The sequence below is a fragment of the Camelus ferus genome, chromosome X (assembly GCF_009834535.1).
Source record: "Camelus ferus isolate YT-003-E chromosome X, BCGSAC_Cfer_1.0, whole genome shotgun sequence".
Classification (NCBI taxonomy): Eukaryota; Metazoa; Chordata; class Mammalia; order Artiodactyla; family Camelidae; genus Camelus; species Camelus ferus.
Genome location: NC_045732.1, coordinates 46171312 through 46192450, shown reverse-complemented (window position 1 = coordinate 46192450; position 21139 = coordinate 46171312). Strand labels below are relative to the sequence as shown.

At 54.2% G+C, this 21139-nt stretch overlaps 1 protein-coding gene across 5 annotated transcripts in view; it reads left to right on the top strand.

The window, feature by feature from the left end:
* STARD8 (StAR related lipid transfer domain containing 8) overlaps positions 1-17367 on the top strand; it is a 74035-nt gene extending 56668 nt beyond the window's left edge. For 3 of the 5 annotated variants that reach the window (XM_032476159.1, XM_032476156.1, XM_014567403.2), the window contains 13 exons: positions 3606-3677; positions 6097-6178; positions 7271-7334; positions 8593-10013; positions 10685-10858; positions 11836-11995; positions 12496-12694; positions 13088-13298; positions 13567-13681; positions 13921-14169; positions 15170-15387; positions 15487-15663; positions 15817-17367. In XM_032476159.1, coding sequence (XP_032332050.1) covers positions 3606-3677; positions 6097-6178; positions 7271-7334; positions 8593-10013; positions 10685-10858; positions 11836-11995; positions 12496-12694; positions 13088-13298; positions 13567-13681; positions 13921-14169; positions 15170-15387; positions 15487-15663; positions 15817-15934 — 3260 coding nt within the window. In that variant the 3' untranslated portion in view covers positions 15935-17367. Of the gene's footprint in view, positions 1-3605; positions 3678-6096; positions 6179-7270; positions 7335-8592; positions 10014-10684; positions 10859-11835; positions 11996-12495; positions 12695-13087; positions 13299-13566; positions 13682-13920; positions 14170-15169; positions 15388-15486; positions 15664-15816 lie in introns of those variants that run through there. The other 2 variants (XM_032476158.1, XM_032476160.1) reach the window with 2 other exon arrangements.
* Positions 17368-21139: the final 3772 nt, after the last annotated feature.

Genomic DNA, 21139 nt, shown 5'->3' with positions numbered 1-21139 from the left:
CCAGATTCCTGCCAGGGAGGGCTGCTGGGGATTCAGTAGGAGCCTTGTTTCCAATTCCTTGGCTCCTTTGTCCTTTTTAAAAAATTATTTATTTATGTATTTATTTAAGTATAATCAGTTACAATGTGTCAATTTCTGGTATACAGCATAATGTCCCAGTCATGCATATATTATATGCATGGCTCCTTTCTCTATTGTGGCCTCTTTGAAACTTCTGCCTCCTAACCTCACTTCCCTGAGCCATCTGGCTCCAGTTCTGACAGTTATATGGGTGCAGCCACTTTCCAGACCCACAAGGACACACTAGCTGGGCCTCTTCCTCCCATTTTTCTTTTTCCTTGGGACCCTTCAGTCAGTGGGGGCAGGAACTCATCTACTGAATGCTTGATACAATGTGTCAGGTGTTTTTTTTTCCTCTCAGGTATTTTATTTAATGCTCTCAGTAGCTATTAGAAGTGGATTCTCTTACCTCCATTTTATGGAGGAGAATACTGAGGTGTAGGGAGGTTAAATAACTTGCCCGAAGTCAGAGAGCTAGTGACTGGCAGCACCAGGATTTGAACTCAGGCTTGTAACTCCACTAGACCAGAAGGGGCTGAAAAAAGTTTTGGAGGCCTGGAGTTGGCTCCTTTGAGTCTAAGCCCTTTGTTTATCTGGCATCTGAGGGCAAGTGGCATACTGCAATGGAAAGAGTGCTGGACGTGGAATTAAGAGATCAGAGTCATAGTCTCCACTGTGACACTTAACTCTGTGTGACTTGGAAAAGTCCCTTGCACCTTTTCCAGTATGCCCATACTGTAGCTTTTAAAAAATACTGATCTGGAGCATCCCACCACAGATCAATTAAATCAGCCTCCAAGGATGGGGCCCTGGGTAATTGGTATATTTTAAAAGCTTCCTAGCTGATTCTAACGTGCACCCAAGAGTGAAAATCCCTGAGCTAGGCAATTTAGGCCAGCGCTTCTAAAACTTTAATGCATGTGCAGATCACCCGAGGAGCTAGTTAAATGTAGGTTCTGATTCAGTAGGTCTGGGATGCTGTATTTCTAACAAGCTCCCAGGTGATGCTGATGCTGCTGGTCTAAGGATCACACTTTGAACAGCTGGGGGCTAGAGGGCTCTATGTGGGAATGAAAGAACTTGGCACCCACCTGAGTGAGCTGGTCCCCTTTCTGCCATCCCTGGCCAGGGCCACTGCCGGGCATTAGGGGAGCAGGAAGCCTGCCCTTCTCTCATGGGCTCCATGGCTCCAGCAGAAGCCGACACAGATGTGTAAGAGACAGGACTTCATCCCCGCACTGTCCCACCTCCTCCAGACTAAGGAATGGCAGCCAGATGCCTCTTTCCTCCCTCCTCGTGTTCTGCCTCTAGCCATGAATGACAGGGCTGCAGGGGTCTTCAGGGTGTGTTGTGTACACGTCGGCCTGTCCTTGGGGACTGGGTCTCCTGCCTGGGGTGGCCATTCCAGACTTGTGGCCTTTTAGGGGTCACTGTCTCCATCTGTGTCTGACTCTCTGGAAATTTCGACCTGGTCCTTCCTTTGGCCACTCCCTTTTGTCCTAATGACAGAAAAGCAGAACTGATGGCCTGGAGGGGCTCTGAGGATGGAGAAGGGTCTTCCCCTAAGGGTGTGGTAGGAGGAGGAGACAGGGAAATGGTTGTGACAGCCAGCTTAGCTGTGCTAGCAGCAAAACCATGTCCCTCCAATGCTACTTGTGCTGGTGTGAAGTCCCTTTGGGCTGCTCTGACTGTATCCCCTGGATCACCACTGTCCTGGAGACCTGGGTCCTTTCCTTGGCCTGCATTGCCCCCTGCCAGCAGGGCTGAGGTACTGCTACCTGGGCTCTGTGGGAACAAACCCTTTCCAGGACCTCTGAGGTCCTGGTTACTCCTAGATCTGTATCATAGGTTAGAAAGTTGTGGTAACATAAGACACGCACATGTACACACAGATGCAAGTGCAGGTGCCCATGCATGTGTGTATACAGGTGCCTGGTCCCACACTGATCCATGTAAACTGGTGATGTGAGCAAACTTGGCTGCAGTTACGGGCAGAGACAGACGCTGAGATGGCACTAACCAACGCATGCACTCTCAGAAATGCACAAGTGTTCACCCACGCCCCACCCTAGTCTGCCCTCAAACCCTCAGGAACTACAGAGGCTGAAGAGCCTTCTCTTCTCCCTGTCAAATACTCATCGGTGTGAGACCCTTGAGGAGCCTATTATTTTTTCTGACTGACCTCCACCTCCCCGCACTCTTCCCTCCGTTGTCTACCCACCCAGCATCTCTGAAATACCAGTTTGTCCTTTAACTTATGATTTCTGGCTGCCAAAATTTCATCCTGCATTTCCTTGTGGGTGAGCACTGCAAAGGGAGAGCTCTTCCTGTCTTGGCAAAACCCCTGCCAGTCTCCCTGGAATCCCCTGGTCACAGGCTCTAAGGAAATGGAAGAAACATTGAGGACAGTACTCCATGGCCAGAGCACCTCTGATGAGCCAGCAGCCTCTCCTCCCACCCACCCCCACCATATGCCAGATCCCATGGTCCCAGCCCTACTGCTCCCTGGCACCGGTGTAGGGACTAAATTGCTTCCTGGGAGGTCGTAGGGCTCTGCTGCAGGTACCCAGCTTATCATGGCCAGGAGGGCTTCCTCTGTGGCTTCAGTCCAGCTGCAAATCTCCACTGAGGCTGGCAGGGGCATCCCACCCTGTGCCAGGCACTCCCAGAGCAGAGGCTGGTGGCTAACCCAGCCATTGCCCCCCAAGACTCCCATCAGCCAGCATCGTCAGCCTGACAGTCAGCATTGGGTTGTGCCCCAAAGAGGCCAAACCACGGGAGAGAGCCAGGGCAGTCCTGGGAGGCTCCTTGGGGAAGGAGGACTGGGACTTGGTGAGGGGTAGGAGAGGGAGAGCACTGGGGAAACTGCCAGGTCAGAAGGGTCAGAACCCTGAGGGGGAGTCAGAGCTTGGCGTCTGGCCCCAGCACTGCTACCACATTAAGTGCGAGCCTGGTAGACGAGCCTGTTTGGAGGCATGTCAAATGGGTATATGAAAACCTTCTGCACAGCTTATTGTGTGTGTTCAGTGAGTTTTGGCTATCAGGGTGCTGGGGAATTTTAGGTACAATGATGGGAAAGAGAATAGTAACAGCTGAACATCCTGTACCCGTAGCTGGACTAGGATGGTCTACCCGGGCCGGGAAATTGGATGGCTCCCTGCAAAGTGGGGAGGTGAAGACAGTTGTGGCTTCATCCCCTGGCACTATTTCTTGACCCCAGATATTGCTAGGAGTTGCTGCTGATGGTGGTTCCGTTCTTGGGCAGGAGTGCGGGGGAGTGGGAGGGGGATTGGACCAGCAGAGAATGAGGCTTGAGAGGTGTCCCAGGACATCCACGGAATAGGGTCTGGGGAGCAGAGGGGAAATCCTAGCTGGTTGTGACATGGAGTGACTGTGCCATCTCCTTCATGCTTCTCTTGTCGTTTCCGGGTCACCAGGGCTACAGATGCCTGCCAGAGGTGCAGCAGTGCACACCCAGGGTGGCTTGGCTCCAGCATCCCTAAGCTCCTTTCTCTGCCTGTCTCTCTCCCCTCATTCTGTTTTAGAAACTGAGGCCAAAAAAGCATGCGGGTGGCTGCGAGCTACAGGATTCCCTCAGTATGCTCAGCTGTTTGAAGGTAAGGCCACTCAGTTGCTACCCCTCCCTCACCTCAAAACCTGCATTATCCCTCCATTTTTCAGTTGGAAAGTGGGGCCAGTCATATCTTTTCTCCAGCCACGCGAGATGCTTCGTACCCTGGCCCTGATCCTGTAGTGAGAAGCTCTCTCCTACTCAGTCCTCTTTCCCACACTGCTCATCAGCTCTCCCGAGCTCTGGAGTTCCCCGTGTGTTAAAGTGCCTTGTCTCAAGCGGGGCCACTGCTTTGTGCCCCTTCTGAGGACGTTATTGACATAGACACAACGTGGGGGGGGGGGTGCACCTGGCAACCTTGACCCCCTCTCCTCCCCACAGCCTTATTTCTCTGTCTGCCTTCATTTTTCTGTTTTTCTCTTTTATTTTTAAAAAATATTTTATTTATTTTTTTTATGTTTGAGGGGAGGTAATTTGGTTTATTTATTTACTTATTTGCTTTAATAGAGGTGCTGGGGGTTGAACCCAGGACCTCATGCATGCTAAGTTCTACCACTGAGCTATACTCACCCCCCTCCCTGTTTCTCTTCAGAGTTGTTCATCCTGGCTGTTTCCACTTCCCCTCTTCTTCCCACACCTCTACTGTCCCCTGGCTTCATCCCCACCTTGCCAACAAAACAGCCCTTGTCAAGCTCACCAGGGACCTCCACGTGGTCACACTCTGCAGTCCCTTCCCAGTCCTGACTTAATTTCTCCAGAGCATACAGCGCAGTGGGCTCCTCCCTGCAGCTCCTGGAGTTCCCTCTTCTCTTGGCGACCCCCCTGGCTGCTCCCAGTCTCCTCGGCCGACATAGCGCCCTCTAGCTGATCCTGACTGTTTGGGGCTCTCAGGGCTCCGTCTTGGACGTTTCTTTCCCAAGAGCTCCTTGTCCAAGTGCCATCTATATTCTGATGACTCCACAGTGTCTCTCTGTCCAGACTTCAGTCCCAAGCTCCAGATTCCTCTCTTCAGTTCACAATTCAGTATCTCTCCTCAGCTGTCTGACGGATGTCTTAAGATGGAACAGGTCTAAACCTGAACTCTGATGGCACCACTGTCCACTCAAGCCCCACCTCCAACAGGGCCCTTCTCCCTCCAGAATATCTCTTGAATCGATCCACCTCCTACCACCTCCTGCCATGTTGCTGTGACCCGCTCGCTTGGCCTAACGCTGCAGCCTCCTTTTTTTTTTTTTTTCTACTTTTTTCAGGGGGAGGTAATTAGGTTTATTTATCTATTAACAGAGGTACTGGTGATTGACCTTGTGCCTGCTAAGCATGTGCTCTACCACTGAGCTATGTCCTCCCCCACCCCTCATCCTCCTTTCTTCACTGCCTCCCCTATTCTGAATGCATAGCAGCTAGAGGGACCCTGTGAGCCCCCACAGGCCTGATTGTGTCCCTCCCCTGCTCTGCTCTGCATTGCTCCTCCACTGGCTTCAAGGCACACTCAGAATGAAGTGAGCGCCAGCACTCTGTTCTGGCCCACAAGACTGCATCAGCCAACTTCCACATAACTCCTCTCCTCTTCGCTCACTTTGCTCTGGGCCCCTTTCTACCACTCACACTGGGCTCTCACCCTCCTCAGAGCCTCAGTTTTAGTCCTGCCTGGGGGCTTTCTCCCAGGCTCTTTGCATGGTGGGCCCCTTCTCCCACTTCAGGACTCTGCTCAGAAGTCAGCACCTTGGAAAGTCCTGTCCTTACCCCAGGCTTGTATCTTTGCCGGCGTTTATAAGTACGTATTTCATTTCTCTCACATACTGTTTACTGTCTGTTGCCCCCATAAGAGTGTGAACTCCGTGAAGGCCTGGATCATTTTGGTTTCATTTCCTGTTGTATCCCCAGAGCCTGGCACAAAGTAGGTGCTCAATTAATATTAATAAATGAGTAAATGGGCTTGTTTTACCAGTCAGGCAGAGAAGTGTGGGATGTCGGGGATGCTCTCTCCCTTCCCCCACTCCTCCCTCTCTCCCCTCCCTTCCCCAAGCTCCAGGGAGTGGGCGCCCTTGCTCTGAGAAGCAGGGGAGGTGAAGTGTCATATGGCTACCCACTGTCCTCTGTCCTCTGTCCTCACTCTCTCCCTGCTCCCCACAGTTCACCGTGGCCAGGGAGGAAGGGCTCTATCTGAGCAGCCCAGGATGCAGAGGGGACTGGAGGAGCTAGGGTGGGCTCTTGGCAGCTCCCTAGTGACTCAGGCCTGCCAACCTCCATGGACCTGCCTCACCGATGGATGGGTCCTTTTGTCCAGCTCGACCTTCCTGGCCCCTACTTGACCTTCCCTCAGTGGCCAACCATGAGCTCCACGGCCCCTCTTTTACTGCCTGCCTGCTTCCCCACTTCCCTGGCCCCCTTCTTCTCACTCAAGGGTCACTGGCGCTGAGTGACCTACCACCCTCGACTCATCTTGGCTTTTCTCTGCCATACAGATGGTTCGTTCCCCCTGGATATTGGCTCTGTGAAGAAGGACCACAGTTTTCTGGACGAAGACTCTTTGGGAGCCCTGTGCAGGTAATGGGGCCAAGGGCCAGGCCTGGGAGGTCAAAGGCCTGGCTTGGGACTTCCTCATGGGAAAAAGCAATCCTCATTCCCTCTGACAGAGGAAGAGCCTGCCTGTGATCAGAGTTCATCTGCTGTAGTCACGCTGTTCACTCTGTCTTCCGTGTCTGTGACATCCTCACCCACCCAGTCACTAGAAAGCCATGGTCTGGCCTCAGTTCTTTTCTCCCTTCAGTTAGATCCTCCAGACATTCCTCGGATGTGTCCCCTCTCTACTTGTTTGAGGCCAAACCATTCTTGGATCCATCTCTGCATCCCCACTCCTCGCTCTGATCCAGCATCCCTACACCCACTAGAGTCAGCTTCCCAGTGGCGGCTTTTCTGCTTCAAATACGTTGCTGTCTGCTGGGAAAAGTCCAAAGCTTTGTTAGCATGACACCCGAGGCCTTTTGCAGGCCAGCTATTTTTCTTTCTTTTTTTTTTTTTGTGATGGGGAAGGAATTAGGCTTATTTATTTATTTTTAATGGTGGTGCTGGGGATTGAACCTAAGACCTCATGCATGTTAGGCATATACTCTACCACTGAGCTATACCCTCCCCACTGCAGCCTGGCTTTGACCGACCTTATCAGCCTCAGTCTTCCCCTGACATACATAGAGGTCTATTTATTGACTGTTTCCCTCTCTACCTTGTCACGGGCTCTCATCAAAGCCTAGGATAGGAATCTCTGTTTCTCTCTCCCTCCAAATCCTATTTCTGTTCTCAGGGAGACCTTCTCTGACTGCACCCCCTGCCTTGATGGAAGTTCCTTGTCCCACCCTCTGTGTGCCTGCTGTGCCTTCTGTCTCCTCTGTCCTTGAACCTGTCCCATCTCTGTAGTGGTTTTTTTTTCCACATCTGTAAGTTCCCAAAGGTCAGAGGCCATACTCTCCCCAGCATCATGTCCGTCACTGAAACCTTCATGAAGTCTGGGACTTGGGACAAGTTTTGATGTCTTGGACATGGAAAGCAGTGGATGGTGTCTGGGGAGTATCTCAGCAGGCTCTGCCCTGCAGGCTTTGAGGGTTGAGACCCTTGGGTGAACCCTGCTTCATTTTCTTGCAGGAGGCTGATGACCTTGAACAACTGTGCCTCGATGAAACTGGAGGTTCATTTTCAATGCAAGCAGGTGAGTCATGGCAAGTGTGGAGTCTGTGGTCTTGTGGTGCTGTGGGGAACCCAGGACAGCCACAGACCACTTATAAACTGAGCTACAGGGTCCCCAGGAGTCTAGGCTGTCCCAGGGAAGTGCCTTGTTTCAGCCTGGGAGTGGGATGTAAGGGGCTTTATGAGGCTGCTGGGTTTTGGCGAGTCTGGTCTCGAAGCCAGGGTTTGAGAACAAGTACCCTGTTCCTTGGATGGCCTCACCCACCCCCCTCTGCTCACCCTTCCTTCTTGGGTTTACAAATAACTTGACCTAGTGGTGACCATTCCTCAGGGAAATCCAGCTGCCTACACTCCCTGCTCTGTGAGAGCAAAAATTCCTTGACTAGGGAGTGGAGACAGAATAACGTGATAGAAAAACATGGCCTATATGATCTTAGAAGTCAGGGTCCCCAACCTGACCCCCATGAGGTCTTATCAACTGAGCTTCATTTTCTCCGTTTCTACAGTGAATTGGAGGCAGCATTCATAGCCTCCAAAGGCCTTGCTAATGCGGCCGGATTGGGGATTGCAGAAATTGAGAGGGCTCTTGGTCTGCATGCGTCCCTGGAATGTGGGCCGGATGACCCCATCCTTCTCTGGGGTCAGGCTTTGTGGATTTTCTCTGGGGCTTTTTCCACCAGAGGCCCGCCGTCGGGTGGGTCAGCCAAGTTGCCCAGCCCTGGCCCCAGAAGCGGGAGACCCCTAGTGCCTGGTTCTGGGTCTGCACTCACTGCTTGGTGACCTTGCACAAGCCTATTCCCCTCTCGGGTCCTCAGTTTCCCCACTTGGCAAATTGGAAAATTAGAAAATCTAAAATCCCCTTCTAGCTCTGGCATTCTGGGATTCTAATCTGAGACTATAGCCTAGAGACTTGGGAGGCTGCTGAGGACAGGAAATCAAGATGCTTGGATTCCAGCCCTGTCTGTCACTGCCACTAACTTACTGCCTGACATTGTATGACCTTGGGCAAATGGTTTCTCCTTTGTCTGGTTTCCCTATCTGTAGAACGGGGAGGGATTAGATTGCTTAGATGACCATCACCCTCCATCTGGGCCTTGTCTGTGACTCCGGGCTTTTTCCAGCACTGCCAGAGCCAGCTTCCCCTTCAAGAATGTGCCCTCAGCCAGAGAGCAGGGCCCTTTGCCTCAAAGTCCCCCAAGAGTTTGGAGGCAGGGAGTGGAACCCAAGCACAGGCTTGGAGGCTGGACTTCTCTGACCCAAGCCTGTGGTGCTCTTCCCAGAATGAAGACTCAGAGGAGGAAGAGCAGTGTACCATAAGCAACCACTGGGCCTTTCAGCGAGAAAGCAAATGCTGGTCTCGTGTGGGCTCCTCTGACCTGCTGGCCCCACCGAGCCCTGGCCTGCCAGTGACCTCCAGCTGTGAGAGCGTCCTCACGGAGCTTAGTGCCACCTCCCTGCCAGCCATCACTGTGAGCCTCCTGCCCGAGCCAGTGGACCTTCCCTCCCTAGGCTGTGCTCCCAGCCCAAGTGACCAGTCCTTCCTAAGCCCCTCTCGGGGCCAGGAGGCTCCTCGGGGCAAAGCCAAGAAGCACCGTTCCCGGAGCTTCCTCAAGCACCTGGAGTCTCTGAGGCGGAAGGAAAAGGGCGGCAGCCAGCAAGCAGAGCTCGAGTGTAGCTCGGCCACCTCAGAGAAGGCCACCAAAGCCTCCTCTTTTAGAAGTCGCCGTGGCTTCCTCTCAGCTGGATTCTACAGGGCCAAAAACCAGGCGGCCACCTCAGCCAGTGGTGGTGGTGCTGAGACTCAGAGGGCCTGGGAGGCCTGGCCTGTGGCCACGTTCCAGCATCCTCAGCGGGCGCACCGGGGTGACTGCCTGGTGCATGTGCCCAGGGACCACAAACCAGGCACATTCCCTCGCTCCCTGTCCATTGAAAGCCTGTGTCCTGAGGATGGACACCGCCTGGCAGATTGGCAACCAGGTAGGCGCTGGGGCTACGAAGGGCGCCGGGGCTCCTGTGGCTCCACGGGTAGCCATGCCAGCACCTATGACAACATGCCCGAACTGTCCCCAGCTGAGCCTGTCCTGGCTGGGACTGAGGCTGAAGAGGAAGAGGAGGAGGGTGGGGACAGCTACACTCACTTGGACGACATCCTCCAGCATGTGTGGGGGTTGCAGCAGCGAGTAGAGCTCTGGTCTCGGGCCATATACCCAGACCTGGGGCCTGGAGATAAGGAAGAGGAAGAAGATGAGGAAGAAGAGGAGGAGGCCACTTCATCAATAGAAATAGTCACGGGTGAAGAGGAAAGTCGGGCTGAGGCTCTGGCCCAGGGAGAGGCTCCAGCCCACAGGGAGTCCTTAGCCCCGGGCCAGGTGGATGTCCAGCTAGGAGTCCCAGCTCAGGCTCAAGCTCAAGTCCCAGCTGAGTCGGAGCTCCGGGCACAGGCAGAGGCCGAGGCCCCGAGCTTAGCCCAGGATCCTGAGCAGGAGGCAAATTCAGGAGGGGAACCCACTTCTGCCTCCAGCCTGTCTGTGGAAGAAGGCCACTCCATTTCTGACACTGTGGCCTCATCCAGTGAACTGGACAGTAGCGGGAACTCCATGAACGAGGCGGAAGCCACAGGGTCCCCAGCTGGACTCCAGGCATCAGCACCGCGTGAACGACGAGACTCAGGTGTTGGTGCCTCACTGACCAGACCCTGCAGGTGGGAGTCCAGGGTAGGGGTGGGAGCAGTGGCCTCTGTTGTCTCTCCCCACTCCCACTGTGCCTCCCCCATCTCTTCATCTCTTCCCTTACCCCTCTCTCTCCCCTCCCTTCCCCCAAGCCCATTTATTAGTCACAAGGCCCAGGAGCAAGTTCTTAGGGGCTGGGTGATTGCCTGCCAGCAACCAGGCCCAAGAGAGAAATAGAAAGAGTATAGGACTCAGGATTCCAAAATGTGAGGTTCAGGACCTGCCTCTGCTGTGGCCTTGTGCAAACTGTAGCTCTTTTGGGGTCTCCATTTCCCCATGTGTAAATCAAAGGCGTTAGAGGAGACAGTCTCTGATCCCCAGCTTTGCTATCCTGGGCTTCTTAGAGCAGCACCTCCACCGCAGTCTTGAAGGGAAGGGGGGCTGGGACTGCTTGTGGGCACTAGGTGGGCCTGCGATCTGTGCCACCCTCCCTGATAGCATCTGGGCTGCTGGGTAGCCCCGGAAACCCAGACTAAGCTTTCTCCACCCTGGGGCCCAGTAGCATCGGTGACAGTGGTCCCATCTCCTTGTATGTTCTTTCTTTGGCAGGGGGCGGGAAGGGGGAACCAAAAGAACACAACCTTTTCTAAGGTTTCCCCAAACCTGTTCCTCTGGCCTTCTCCGCCCCCTCACTCCTCACCAGGAAGCTCCGTTGGCACAGCTTCCAGAACTCTCACCGGCCCAGCCTCAACTCAGAGTCACTGGAGATCAACCGGCAGTTTGCCAGCCAGATCCACCTCCTACACAAGGGCTCGCTGCTGCGGCTCACCGCCTTCATGGACAAGTACACTGTCCCCCACAAACAGGGCTGGGTCTGGTGAGTCCTCCTGGGCCACTGTGGTGGCACAGCTGCTCTTCCAGGGCATGGATCCCTCCCTGCCCCCACTGCAGGGCCCTGGGAGGGTCCCCCTCAGGAGGTGGTGCAGGCAGGTAGAGCCTCCAGGCCACTGGAGCAGTGGGAGGTGCTAGGAGGCTGGAGAGGTCACCGTGGCTCCAGGCAGCATGTGTACATCTGTGGGGGATGCACATGGGAGTCACAGGAGTATGTGTGCCACGAGGGAGGCAGGGTGGGAGTGGGGGTCCCCAGGTCCATGAGTGGTACCTCCTCAATCCCAGTTTCCATGCTGCCACTAGCAGGATTATCCTAATATGCACCTTTGGTTGTCAACTTCCTGACACACCCTCCTGTGGTCCTCCATGGCCAAAGAAGAAGGTCCTATTTCCTTCCTATCATGTTCCTTTCAATGTTCTGACCCCACCTCTTTAGCCTGCCAGTCCCAAGCAATGCCAACACATGGCCAGTGGACTGGTCACCCTTCTCTGACTGTGCACATTCTTTTCATGTCTCTTTGCCTTTGCCCGTACTGCTCTTTCTACGTAGAATGCGGAATAACTTTTTCCCATTTCTCCTCTGGGGCAATGCCTACCCATCCCTCAAGAGCCTGCTGAATTTCTACCCTCTCTTTGAGCCTTCCCTGACCCACTGAGTACAGTTTCCCTCCCTCGTGAGTCTCCCCTTAAGTTTTGGCCCACTCCTGGCCAGAGGTATTATCACTGCCTGTTGTGGCAATCGTCTCCTTGACCAGACTGAGAGCTCCCTGTGTCTCTGAGACTCCCTGGGAATGGGCCCAGAGCAGGTGCTCAACTGTAGGTGTATGTTGACTCTGGGGACATGGTGTGTTTCTCCCCCTACTCCCCACCACCTGAGTCCCCTGAGACTGCCGGCAGAGTCTCCAAGTTGTCTCCGGTCCTACCCCATCCCCCTTTCTGATCTCTGGTCACTCCTCCAAACAGGTCAATGCCCAAGTTCATGAAAAGGAACAAGACACCGGACTACCGGGGCCAGCAGGTCTTTGGGGTGCCACCCCTCATCCATGTGCAGCGTACCGGCCAACCACTGCCCCAGAGCATTCAGCAAGCCATGCGCTACCTGCGCAGCCAGTGCCTGGAACAGGTGAGGCCTTCCAGGGCGCATGAGGAGAGATGGTGCTGGGAAGGAAGTCCAAGGCTTCCTTGGACTGGGGAGTTGGGGAGGGGAGCTGCTCTGGGCTTCCCCCTGGGTCGGGCTGGCATGCTAGAGACTTTGCTTATCCTCAGGAAGGCCCAACAGGGATGGACCCAAAACACCCTTCTGTCCCACTCTGTGCCAGCTCTTTTATGGCCCAGGCATAGTAGTCCCCATCTTCCAGGAGCCCGCCTTAGCCTAGGTCCTCCTTTTCCGACTCATCTCCACGCAAAGCCATCTTTCTCCTTGGCCTTGGGGCTGTAAAAATTCTTCTCTTTTGTTTTGCCATTTCTCTCCTGCCCTACCCAGCAGGAAGCCTGCCAGTCTTGGAAAGCTCTGGTGGGGAAGGGAGGTGGGTGCTACACTCCTGACCCTCGGTCCAGGGTTGGCCTCACAGTCTCCCTCCCACCCCAACCTGTCTCCCTCCCTCCCTCCCCTGCATGGGCCAGGTGGGCATCTTCCGCAAGTCTGGAGTGAAGTCCAGGATCCAGAACCTACGCCAAATGAATGAGACTTCCCCTGACAATGTTTGCTACGACGGCCAGTCAGCCTATGATGTGGCTGACCTGCTGAAACAGTATTTCCGGGATCTGCCTGAGCCTATCTTCACCAGCAAGCTCACTACCACTTTCCTGCAAATCTACCAGCGTGAGTCCCCTGACCCGATCCCCAATAACCTGTTCCGTTCTCATTCTCCTTGAATCCCAGGGCTTGTGGAAGATAAACCCGGTGTAGGCAAATGTAACCACACCCAGAAGCTCATTGGAAGATTTACTATCCCGAATTGGAATGGTCCTTGCAGAGAGACCACATTCTATTCCCCCACACCCATTATATAAAAGAATAGACTGAGGCCCTGAGGAGAGGCAGGGACTCACCCAAGCTTACACGTCACCTGAGACCCGAGTCCACCTTTGCCCTTCCCCCTCACCAACTTCCCTTGGGACCACTGTACTGTCTGCATTCCTCGAAGCAAGAAGAGGCTTGCTGCCAGAAGCTCTAGGGGAATAAGGAAGCCCTTCTGCCATGCCTTTCTTACAGTCCTCCCCAAGGATCAATGGTTGGCAGCCGCGCAAGCTGCCACCTTGCTGCTCCCCGATGAGAACCGAGAGGTGCTGCAGACCCTGCTCTATTTCCTAAGTGACATTGCCTCTGCTGAGGAAAACCAGATGACAGCTGGTAACCTGGCAGTGTGCCTGGCCCCCTCCATCTTCCACCTCAACGTCTCCAAGAAGGATAACCCCTCACCCAGGTGAAACAGGGCAGGGCATGGCTGGGCTAGGCAGGGAGGGTTGGGGCCCCGTTGGATTGTTGGCCCTTGATGGCCGGCGCTGCAGTTCCCAGGTAGCACCACAAGAGGTCAGCCTGACTCCTCAGGGGCCCAGGGAGGCTTTGGATGCTGTGAAGCAGGTCCTTCTAAAGGGCAGCAGGTTGTTTTGTGTTTAGAGCTGGCAAGCGGGCTTCTGGGGAGCTTGTCTTGTGCCCTTGTGCCATCCTCTCCTCTCGGCCCTTCCCTCCAGGATCAAAAGCAAACGTAGCCTGATTGGCCGGCCAGGCCCTAGGGACCTGAGTGAGAATATGGCTGCCACCCAGGGCCTATCACACATGATCAGTGACTGCAAGAAACTTTTCCAGGTGAGTCACTCCAGACCCGGGAGAACCATCAGGCCTAATCTTTGTGCCCTAAGTCAGAGTTAGGGTCCATCTTGATGCATACTCCTTGACCACCCATTTCCAACTCTTCCCCTGCAAGGTTTCTCATCCACTGCATTTCAGTAGCCAGGCTTCTCCAGTCCCTTCAAATGAACCAGACAGACCCAAGGGGCTCTGGGACCGGAGGTCCCTGACCTTCTGACACTCCCCACGGCCCCCAGCCTGGTGTGCATGTGCCCTCCCAGGTGCCCCAGGACATGGTGCTGCAACTGTGTAGCTCCTACAGTGCGGCCGAGCTCAGCCCTCCGGGCCCGGCCCTGGCTGAGCTGCGGCAGGCCAGAGTCGCTGGTGTGAGCCTGAGCTTCTACATGGAAGATAGCGTCCAGGAGCTGCTACGCGATGCTGCCGAGCGCTTCAAGGGCTGGATGAGTGTGCCCGGGCCCCAGCACACAGAGCTGGCCTGCAAGAAGGTGGGTATCACGCGGCCCAGAGTTGCTATGGGGCCAGGAGAGGGCCTGGTGCAGATTAGTGTGTGTGTGTGTGTGTAGGGATCCCCAAAAGAAGGAGCTGCCCTGCCTGTCTCGCTGTGCTTCTGTCGGACACTTGGAGAACATCAGGTGGTAGAGCAAGTACCTTAAGGAAGTGGGAAGCAAATGAGACCAGAGATCTCTCTCAGGAAGCACCTGCCAGAATTACCTTCCAGAAGTCCCCTCCGGACCCATCATTACTTCTAGAGCCTCACCTGCCATCCGTCCCCATGGCACAGTCATGCTGAGCTTCTTACATTTTCCCCTTTGTACTTCTGCCCCTGCTGTCCTCCTCCTGGACTGACCTGCCCCGAGCATTCTATTTCCCAAGCCATCTTAAGCCCCAACTTGATATGCCCCCTCTCCATCCAGAGCCTCCAGCCATGCCCCAGGCTGGAGGTGACACTTCTTTGTCCAGCTCTTGACACTAGGTATGTCCTTTCTTGGATTCTGATTGTAAGACCACAAGCCAGAGGTTGGCCATGGATAAACCAGTCACAGTAAAACCTCCCTTAGATGGTGGGGCTGAGAAGCTCACACCTAAAAAAGGCTCAGGAAGTGGCCACTTTTGTTGCAGTGCACGCATTCCACTTCCTGAGCTAAATGGGGAGTTCCTTGAGGACGACTGCCATCTTCTCTTCCTGTTCAGTTCCAGAAATTCCAAGCACTGTGCCCATTTCACGGAAGAGCCTAGTAGGCCTCAGAAAATGTGTGTCCCATCATCTCTCTGTGCTCCCGAGCAGGTGGAGGAGCAACAACCCAGAAAGGAGAAAGAGGACAGGGAGCGCAGGGCTGGCCTGTCTGGATTGGGCCAGGGTTAGTGGGGTGGCCGTGCAGCCTTCCCTTGTCCGAGGCCGGAGTGAGGGCAGGCCGGGGCCAGAGGGTCGAGTGGGGCTTCTCCAGCCCTGACAGCTGTCCCTGTCCCCACTCCCGTGGCTCACAGGCATCAGACGGACACCCTCTGCGTGTGTGGAAGGCATCCACGGAGGTGGCGGCCCCTCCGGCCGTCGTGCTACACCGTGTCCTGCGGGAGAGGGCTCTCTGGGATGAGGACCTGCTGCGGGCCCAGGTGCTTGAAGCCCTGATGCCAGGGGTGGAACTGTACCACTACGTCACCGACAGCATGGCACCCCACCCCTGCCGTGACTTTGTGGTGCTCCGGTGAGAGGCCCTAGCTGTCAGCCTGCTGTGCTTGAGGGGACCAGGGAGGTGGGATGGGAACCAGCGCCAGGAAGCTGAACATGTCTCCCTTGTCCACAGGATGTGGCGCTCTGACCTACCCCGCGGGGGTTGCCTGCTCCTCTCTCAGTCCCTGGATCCTGAGCAACCTGTGCCGGAGTCGGGGGTGCGGGCTCTGATGCTCACGTCCCAGTACCTCATGGAGCCCTGCGGCCTAGGCCGCTCCCGGCTCACTCACATCTGCCGTGCTGACCTCAGGTACCAGCCTCCTCAGCCCAGACGCCCTCCCACCTCTGCCCTGTGCCACTGACCCCCGGTGAGGGGAGGGCAGCAAGTCCTGGCTTCCTTGTCCCTGGCAAGGGCTCCAGGGAAGAACCCCTGGCTTACACCTGCCTGCTTCTACCTCCCCAGGGGCCGTTCTCCTGACTGGTACAACAAAGTCTTTGGGCATCTGTGTGCCATGGAAGTGGCAAAGATCCGGGACTCCTTCCCTACCCTGCAGGCAGCTGGACCAGAGACAAAGTTGTGAGCCTCAGTCTGCTCCCAGACTGAGCCCTACTCCCCCAGCACCAAGGCATTAATCAGGATTAGTGGGGGGATGAGAGCAGAGCCTCTCCCCCCACCACAATGGATGCCACTTCCAGGGGCAGAGGCAAGCCTGTGTGGTCCTCCTTACTTCCTGAAGCTCCTCCGCACATACGTGGGAGGAAAAGAGAATTTCAGTGTACAGTCTTTACTCCACCTCTACCCCTACACCTGTGTTCTGCCCTTCCGGGAGAGAGGAGTCATTTTGGAGCAAGAAGAAGGCTACTGCTCTCTAGGTCTGCAAAGCCACCAGTCGGTCTTAAGCCTTCCTGGATCTCTCAACCTGCGGGGCAAGGAGGCAGAGAACAGTGTGTGCTCCCAGCTCTCTGGTGTTCTGAGAGGCCAAGCCATCCTGTTTGGTGCCAGGGTCCCTTTGAAGTTGGACAGGAGGTTACGGTCCTGCCTTTGGGCCAACATTGGCCTGGAACTGGCTTATACAGAGAAATTGGACTGGAACAGATGGGCACAGGGGCAGAGCACAGGGTAGCCCCAACCCTTGTGAGCTGTCTGATTTGTGTATATACGATGCTGACTTTTATGAGGCTCATTTAAAGAGTGGGTGCTGACAGGCCCCAATAGGCGACATGACGATTTTGGGATAGCTTGGGATGTGAGAGTAGGGGGGAACCTTCCTTTCTCAGGTCTCAGGAGACCAATGAATCAGTCTCCCCAGACTCGGGCCCCACACTTTATCTGCCACTCCCTGCGGTCTTGTGCATCTGTTGCCCACGCACTGCCGTGTCTAGAAAGTAAACACCCTTGCTCCTACCACACAGGCCTAGCAAAAGCAGATGGTGAGAGGAGACACTATCCGTGTCGGTGTCCCTTTTCCTGCTTTTACATGACAGCCCCTTCCTCAAGAAGAGATCTGGCCCCTGGTTCAGGTGGCCAGGCTGCCAGATGGAAGGGCCTAATGTCATCTCATCCCGCCAGGGCTTGATCCACACCTGACCTAGCCCACCCACCAGCCATCTTGGTTCATGTAGAGAGTCGAGTGCCCAACGTCAACTGGTGCTTTATTATTATTTTTTGGCTGAATAAACTGTAGTGGGATGGGTTCCAGCCAACCAGTTGCAATTTTTAAACCTATCTATTTTATTTGTAACTATAAATACTGTACAGTCAGGATATAAAAATGTACTTGTATATATATATAGATACATATATATATATACACACACACACACACACACACACACATCTATATATACACACACACATATTCTATCATGAATGTACCATAGTCTATGGTTGGGAGCAGGGGTCTGGAAAGCCTCAAGGGGCAGGGCACTTAAGATGCGACAGGGGAGGTGGAGAGTGGGTCCACGTGACACCCCCCCACCACCGAGGAGCAATAAAGCATTACTAGAGACGTACTCTGTCTGTGTAGCTGTCTTTGCTGAGACGATGGGCTAGGGACCAGGGGCAGGTTACAATGCAGGCTCAGTGTTAGGGTCAGAGGCTGTGAGCAGTACCAGCATAGGACTCAGGGAGACCGCAGGAGAAATGGGAAGGGCCTCAGCCTTTCTCTTTGAGAGGTGATTTGGGGGTGGGGCAGGTGGGATTCTGAGAAGCCAGGGCTTGGGCAGAAGCTGCAAACCCCATTCCCTGACCTGACCAAAAGCCCTTATCTGAGCAGCCCACAAGCATGACCTCAGGCATCCTGACAAAAGCCCTGTGGAGAGATTGCCCATGGCTATGCTCTCCTTACTTCCCCTGCTGCACACAACCCAGGCTGAAAGATGAAGGGTGGAGACCCAGCCTCAGGAGCCTTGGGGACCCTGTTCTACCCATAAGCCAGCCTAATACAGGTCTGAGTGCTTCAAGGCAGCCCCTGGTCTGGCTTTAGTGGCCAGTAAAGAGAGGCCCTCTCATCTGGACTTCCTGCAGGAAAGGCTTTCCTTGCCACATTGCCATAATCATAAAATCCCCAAGCTCCAAGGGGCAGCTGAAGAGAGTGTACAGGCTTTGCAACCAATCTGTGTCCGCATAGCTTTTGAGTGCTGTCCAGCAGCCTGGGGCAAACAAGTCCTACTCTCTCTCTCCAAACCTCAGCTTCCTCTGGGGCCAAACAGGCTGGGGATAACCTCATCACAAGTCTGGCTCAGTCAGTGTTCAGTATGGCCTGCCCCAGTCTGCACCCCAACCCAGCCTGAACAGATTGGGGTCCCACTTCTCTGTTACCTTCTACCAGTCTCTTCTTCTGGGTTCAGCTGTACCTACATGCCTCTGGCCTTTCCTCACTGCTGCTGCCTGGAGGGTCTTGGCTCCACCTGGAAGGGAGTGAGATGGAGCAGAGGGCCTATCAGCCCCTTGACTTTGGGAAAACAATGAAGGCATCCGGCCTATGATCGTTGGATTGGAGATCACTCAAGCAGCACTAGTGTTAGGGGACACTGGTGTGAAGCTTGAGCCAGTACTTTTCAAGGCAGGCAGCCGGGGACCTACTGACACTGGTGCTGTCCCACCCAGTCATGGAAGGAGGCTGTGGTGATGGTGCAGAGAATGGGGTTGAGCATGTTGTTAATGAGTGGCATAAAAATGACTGCCTAGGTGATGGTCACTAGGGGACAGAAAAAGAGTAACAAAGGAGGCTCTTGGAAGGGCCAGAGAACTCCTCCAACCTTTCAGCTCTGGCCTCTGAGGCCTTGGACCAGTTGCCCAGTGTGGCTCCTCTATGTGTGGCATTTTGGGAGAGGTAGTATCAAGCAAGGGAGCTTTTCTAGGCCTTAGTGTTGTCCCCCCTGCATAAAGCAGAGGCTTCCATCCCTCCATCCCTGCATCTCTGCCTGGCCCACCACGCAGTCTGTGAATGGACTGCCACGGCCTAGAGACACGGAGTAGATGTCACAAGGACGAGGCCGCCCAGGCCCCTCACTTCCACCCCCAACAAGCGCTGCCCATGGCCCTTTCTAGCCCTCAGTCTTGTACCTCGATCCACGTTGAGATGGCTTTTCCCTGGTGCCAGAGAACTCTCACCCTCAAATTCCCTACCCCATTGCCTATACTTTCTCCTCTTATGCTTCCCCTGACCCACTACCTCCAGGAAGCCAGACCAAATCCCACATGGGAACTGGACAATCAATCTCTTATTTGCTAGTCCCTGGTGCCTTATTGCCAGAGTGGCTGAGGGGAGATGGTAGACTGACCCAGGCTTAGATCTCACTGTATTGTCACTTAGCTGGGTGACCTTAAGTGATACAGGTAACCTTTCTGAGGCTAATGATGGTTTATATCTTGCAAGGTTGTCATCAGGGCTAAAGGAGCCAGTGGTTGTGAAGGTGGCTGTGCAGTGGCACACATGGCAGACATGAATAAATGATAGTCTCCCTGCCCTGCCTCCTCCTGCCTCCTCCCTGCCAGTTAGACTCTGTAAGGAGGGCTTGGGCTTGGTGGGTGGGGGTGCATGTGCAGATTTTTTTCATGATTGGTGTCAACGCTCTACTTACTCTTTTGGCTCCCAGATCCCCACAGCCTTGGCTCCCACCATTCTGAACACACCTACCTCCTCACCAGGCTCTAAAGAGCCCAGTGACCTCTTTGCATCTGAACTATTGATTCGTTTTCACTCTACTTCTTCCTTGTGAATTTGGCCCCATGGCCATAAGGAAGATAACTTCCTTCTTGAAGCACTCTTTCCTTATCCTGTCCTCTCTGCCTCACTGTGCTTATTAGGGACCTAGCTGACATCCACTGCTTCTGTTTACACCTTTGTGCAAATCCCCCTGCCCCGCTCATCCGTACCAAGAGCCCCATCACTTCCTTTGGCTCTGGCCAGTATTTCCCACTGCAGGAGTAGACCTCTCCACCTGGAGGCCCCACCTGTGTATCAAATGCAACAGGCCCCAGCCAAACTCACCATCTTCCCACACACAGTCTGCTCCCTGCTGCCTGCTTTGTCTCGATTTGAAGCAGTTTTATCTTCCTGGCTGCCCAGCTCAGATCCCCAAATCAGCCATGATCCTTCCTTCCCTCTCAACCAGTGCCTCTATCCATCCCTTCAAATGCTCATCCCTTCTGCCATATAACTCTCTGTTATATGCCAGACTCTGTTGAGACACAGAGAAGAAAGTAGGGAAGAAGACCGATAAGGTTCCCATCTGCCTTTGGTGTACATTCTAGTAAATGGGTGAGTGGAAGGAGGTGGATGATACACAGGCTGACTTCAGCTATGATAAGGGTGATGAAGCCAATAGAGCTGGATGAGGTAGTAGTGACTGAGTGCTTACTCCAATAGGGTGGTCAGAGAGTGCCTCTCTGAGCAGGTGACATGTAAGCAAGCCAAGACGTGGCAAGAAGGAATGGGGCATGAAAAGATCTAGGGTCAAAAGTTCCAGGGGAGAGGAAAGAGTGAGCAAGTACAATGGCTTTGGAGTGGAGACAAAAGTAAGCATTTTCCAGGAGAAGCAGCTGGTCAGCGTGGTTGGGGTGCAGGGAGCAGGGGAAAGGGGAGGAGATAGGGTCAGGGAGGTAGGGCCAGATGTCTTGGGCCTAACGGGGAAGTAGCCACATCCAATTGAGTCCCCCTGCACGGTGTGCCCTGTATCCAGCCCCAGCCTCAGGGTCTGTGGCAGCCAGCTCATTTGGCATTCCTTTCCACATGGATATTTAGGAGAGACCCTCACCTCCTGTCTCTCTTCTTCCACCAATTTCCATCTATACTTAGTACCAGGTCATTCGCTCTAAAGTCGATTGTCACCCTATGTCTTTCTGACTCAAAAACCACCCATGCCTCCATTCTGCCCCCCACAGTTGACAATCCAAACTGTGGCATCCAGGACCCCACAAGTGCAGCCTTTACCTGTCCACCAAGTTTCTTCCTCCATTCACCTCTCTTCTCCTGACGTGTCCCGGGCATGCGCCTTTAGTTCTCTCTGCCTGGAGTGGATGTAGGACTGACTTGGACTCAGAGGACCCAGGTTCAAGTCTCAGCTCTGCCAGTTCTTAGCTGTGGAGTCATGAACCAACAATTTAACCTTTTGGGGCCCTAGTTTCCCCATACATAAGTAAGATGATGCTCAGAGAGAGGTAGGTTGATTATTACAAAGCATGATCACCCTCCAACCTCACCAGTCTGGCAACACTCAACTCTAATATGTCTCCAAAAAGTCATTCCCCAAATTTTAGCAACATTTGTTCTGTCCTCACT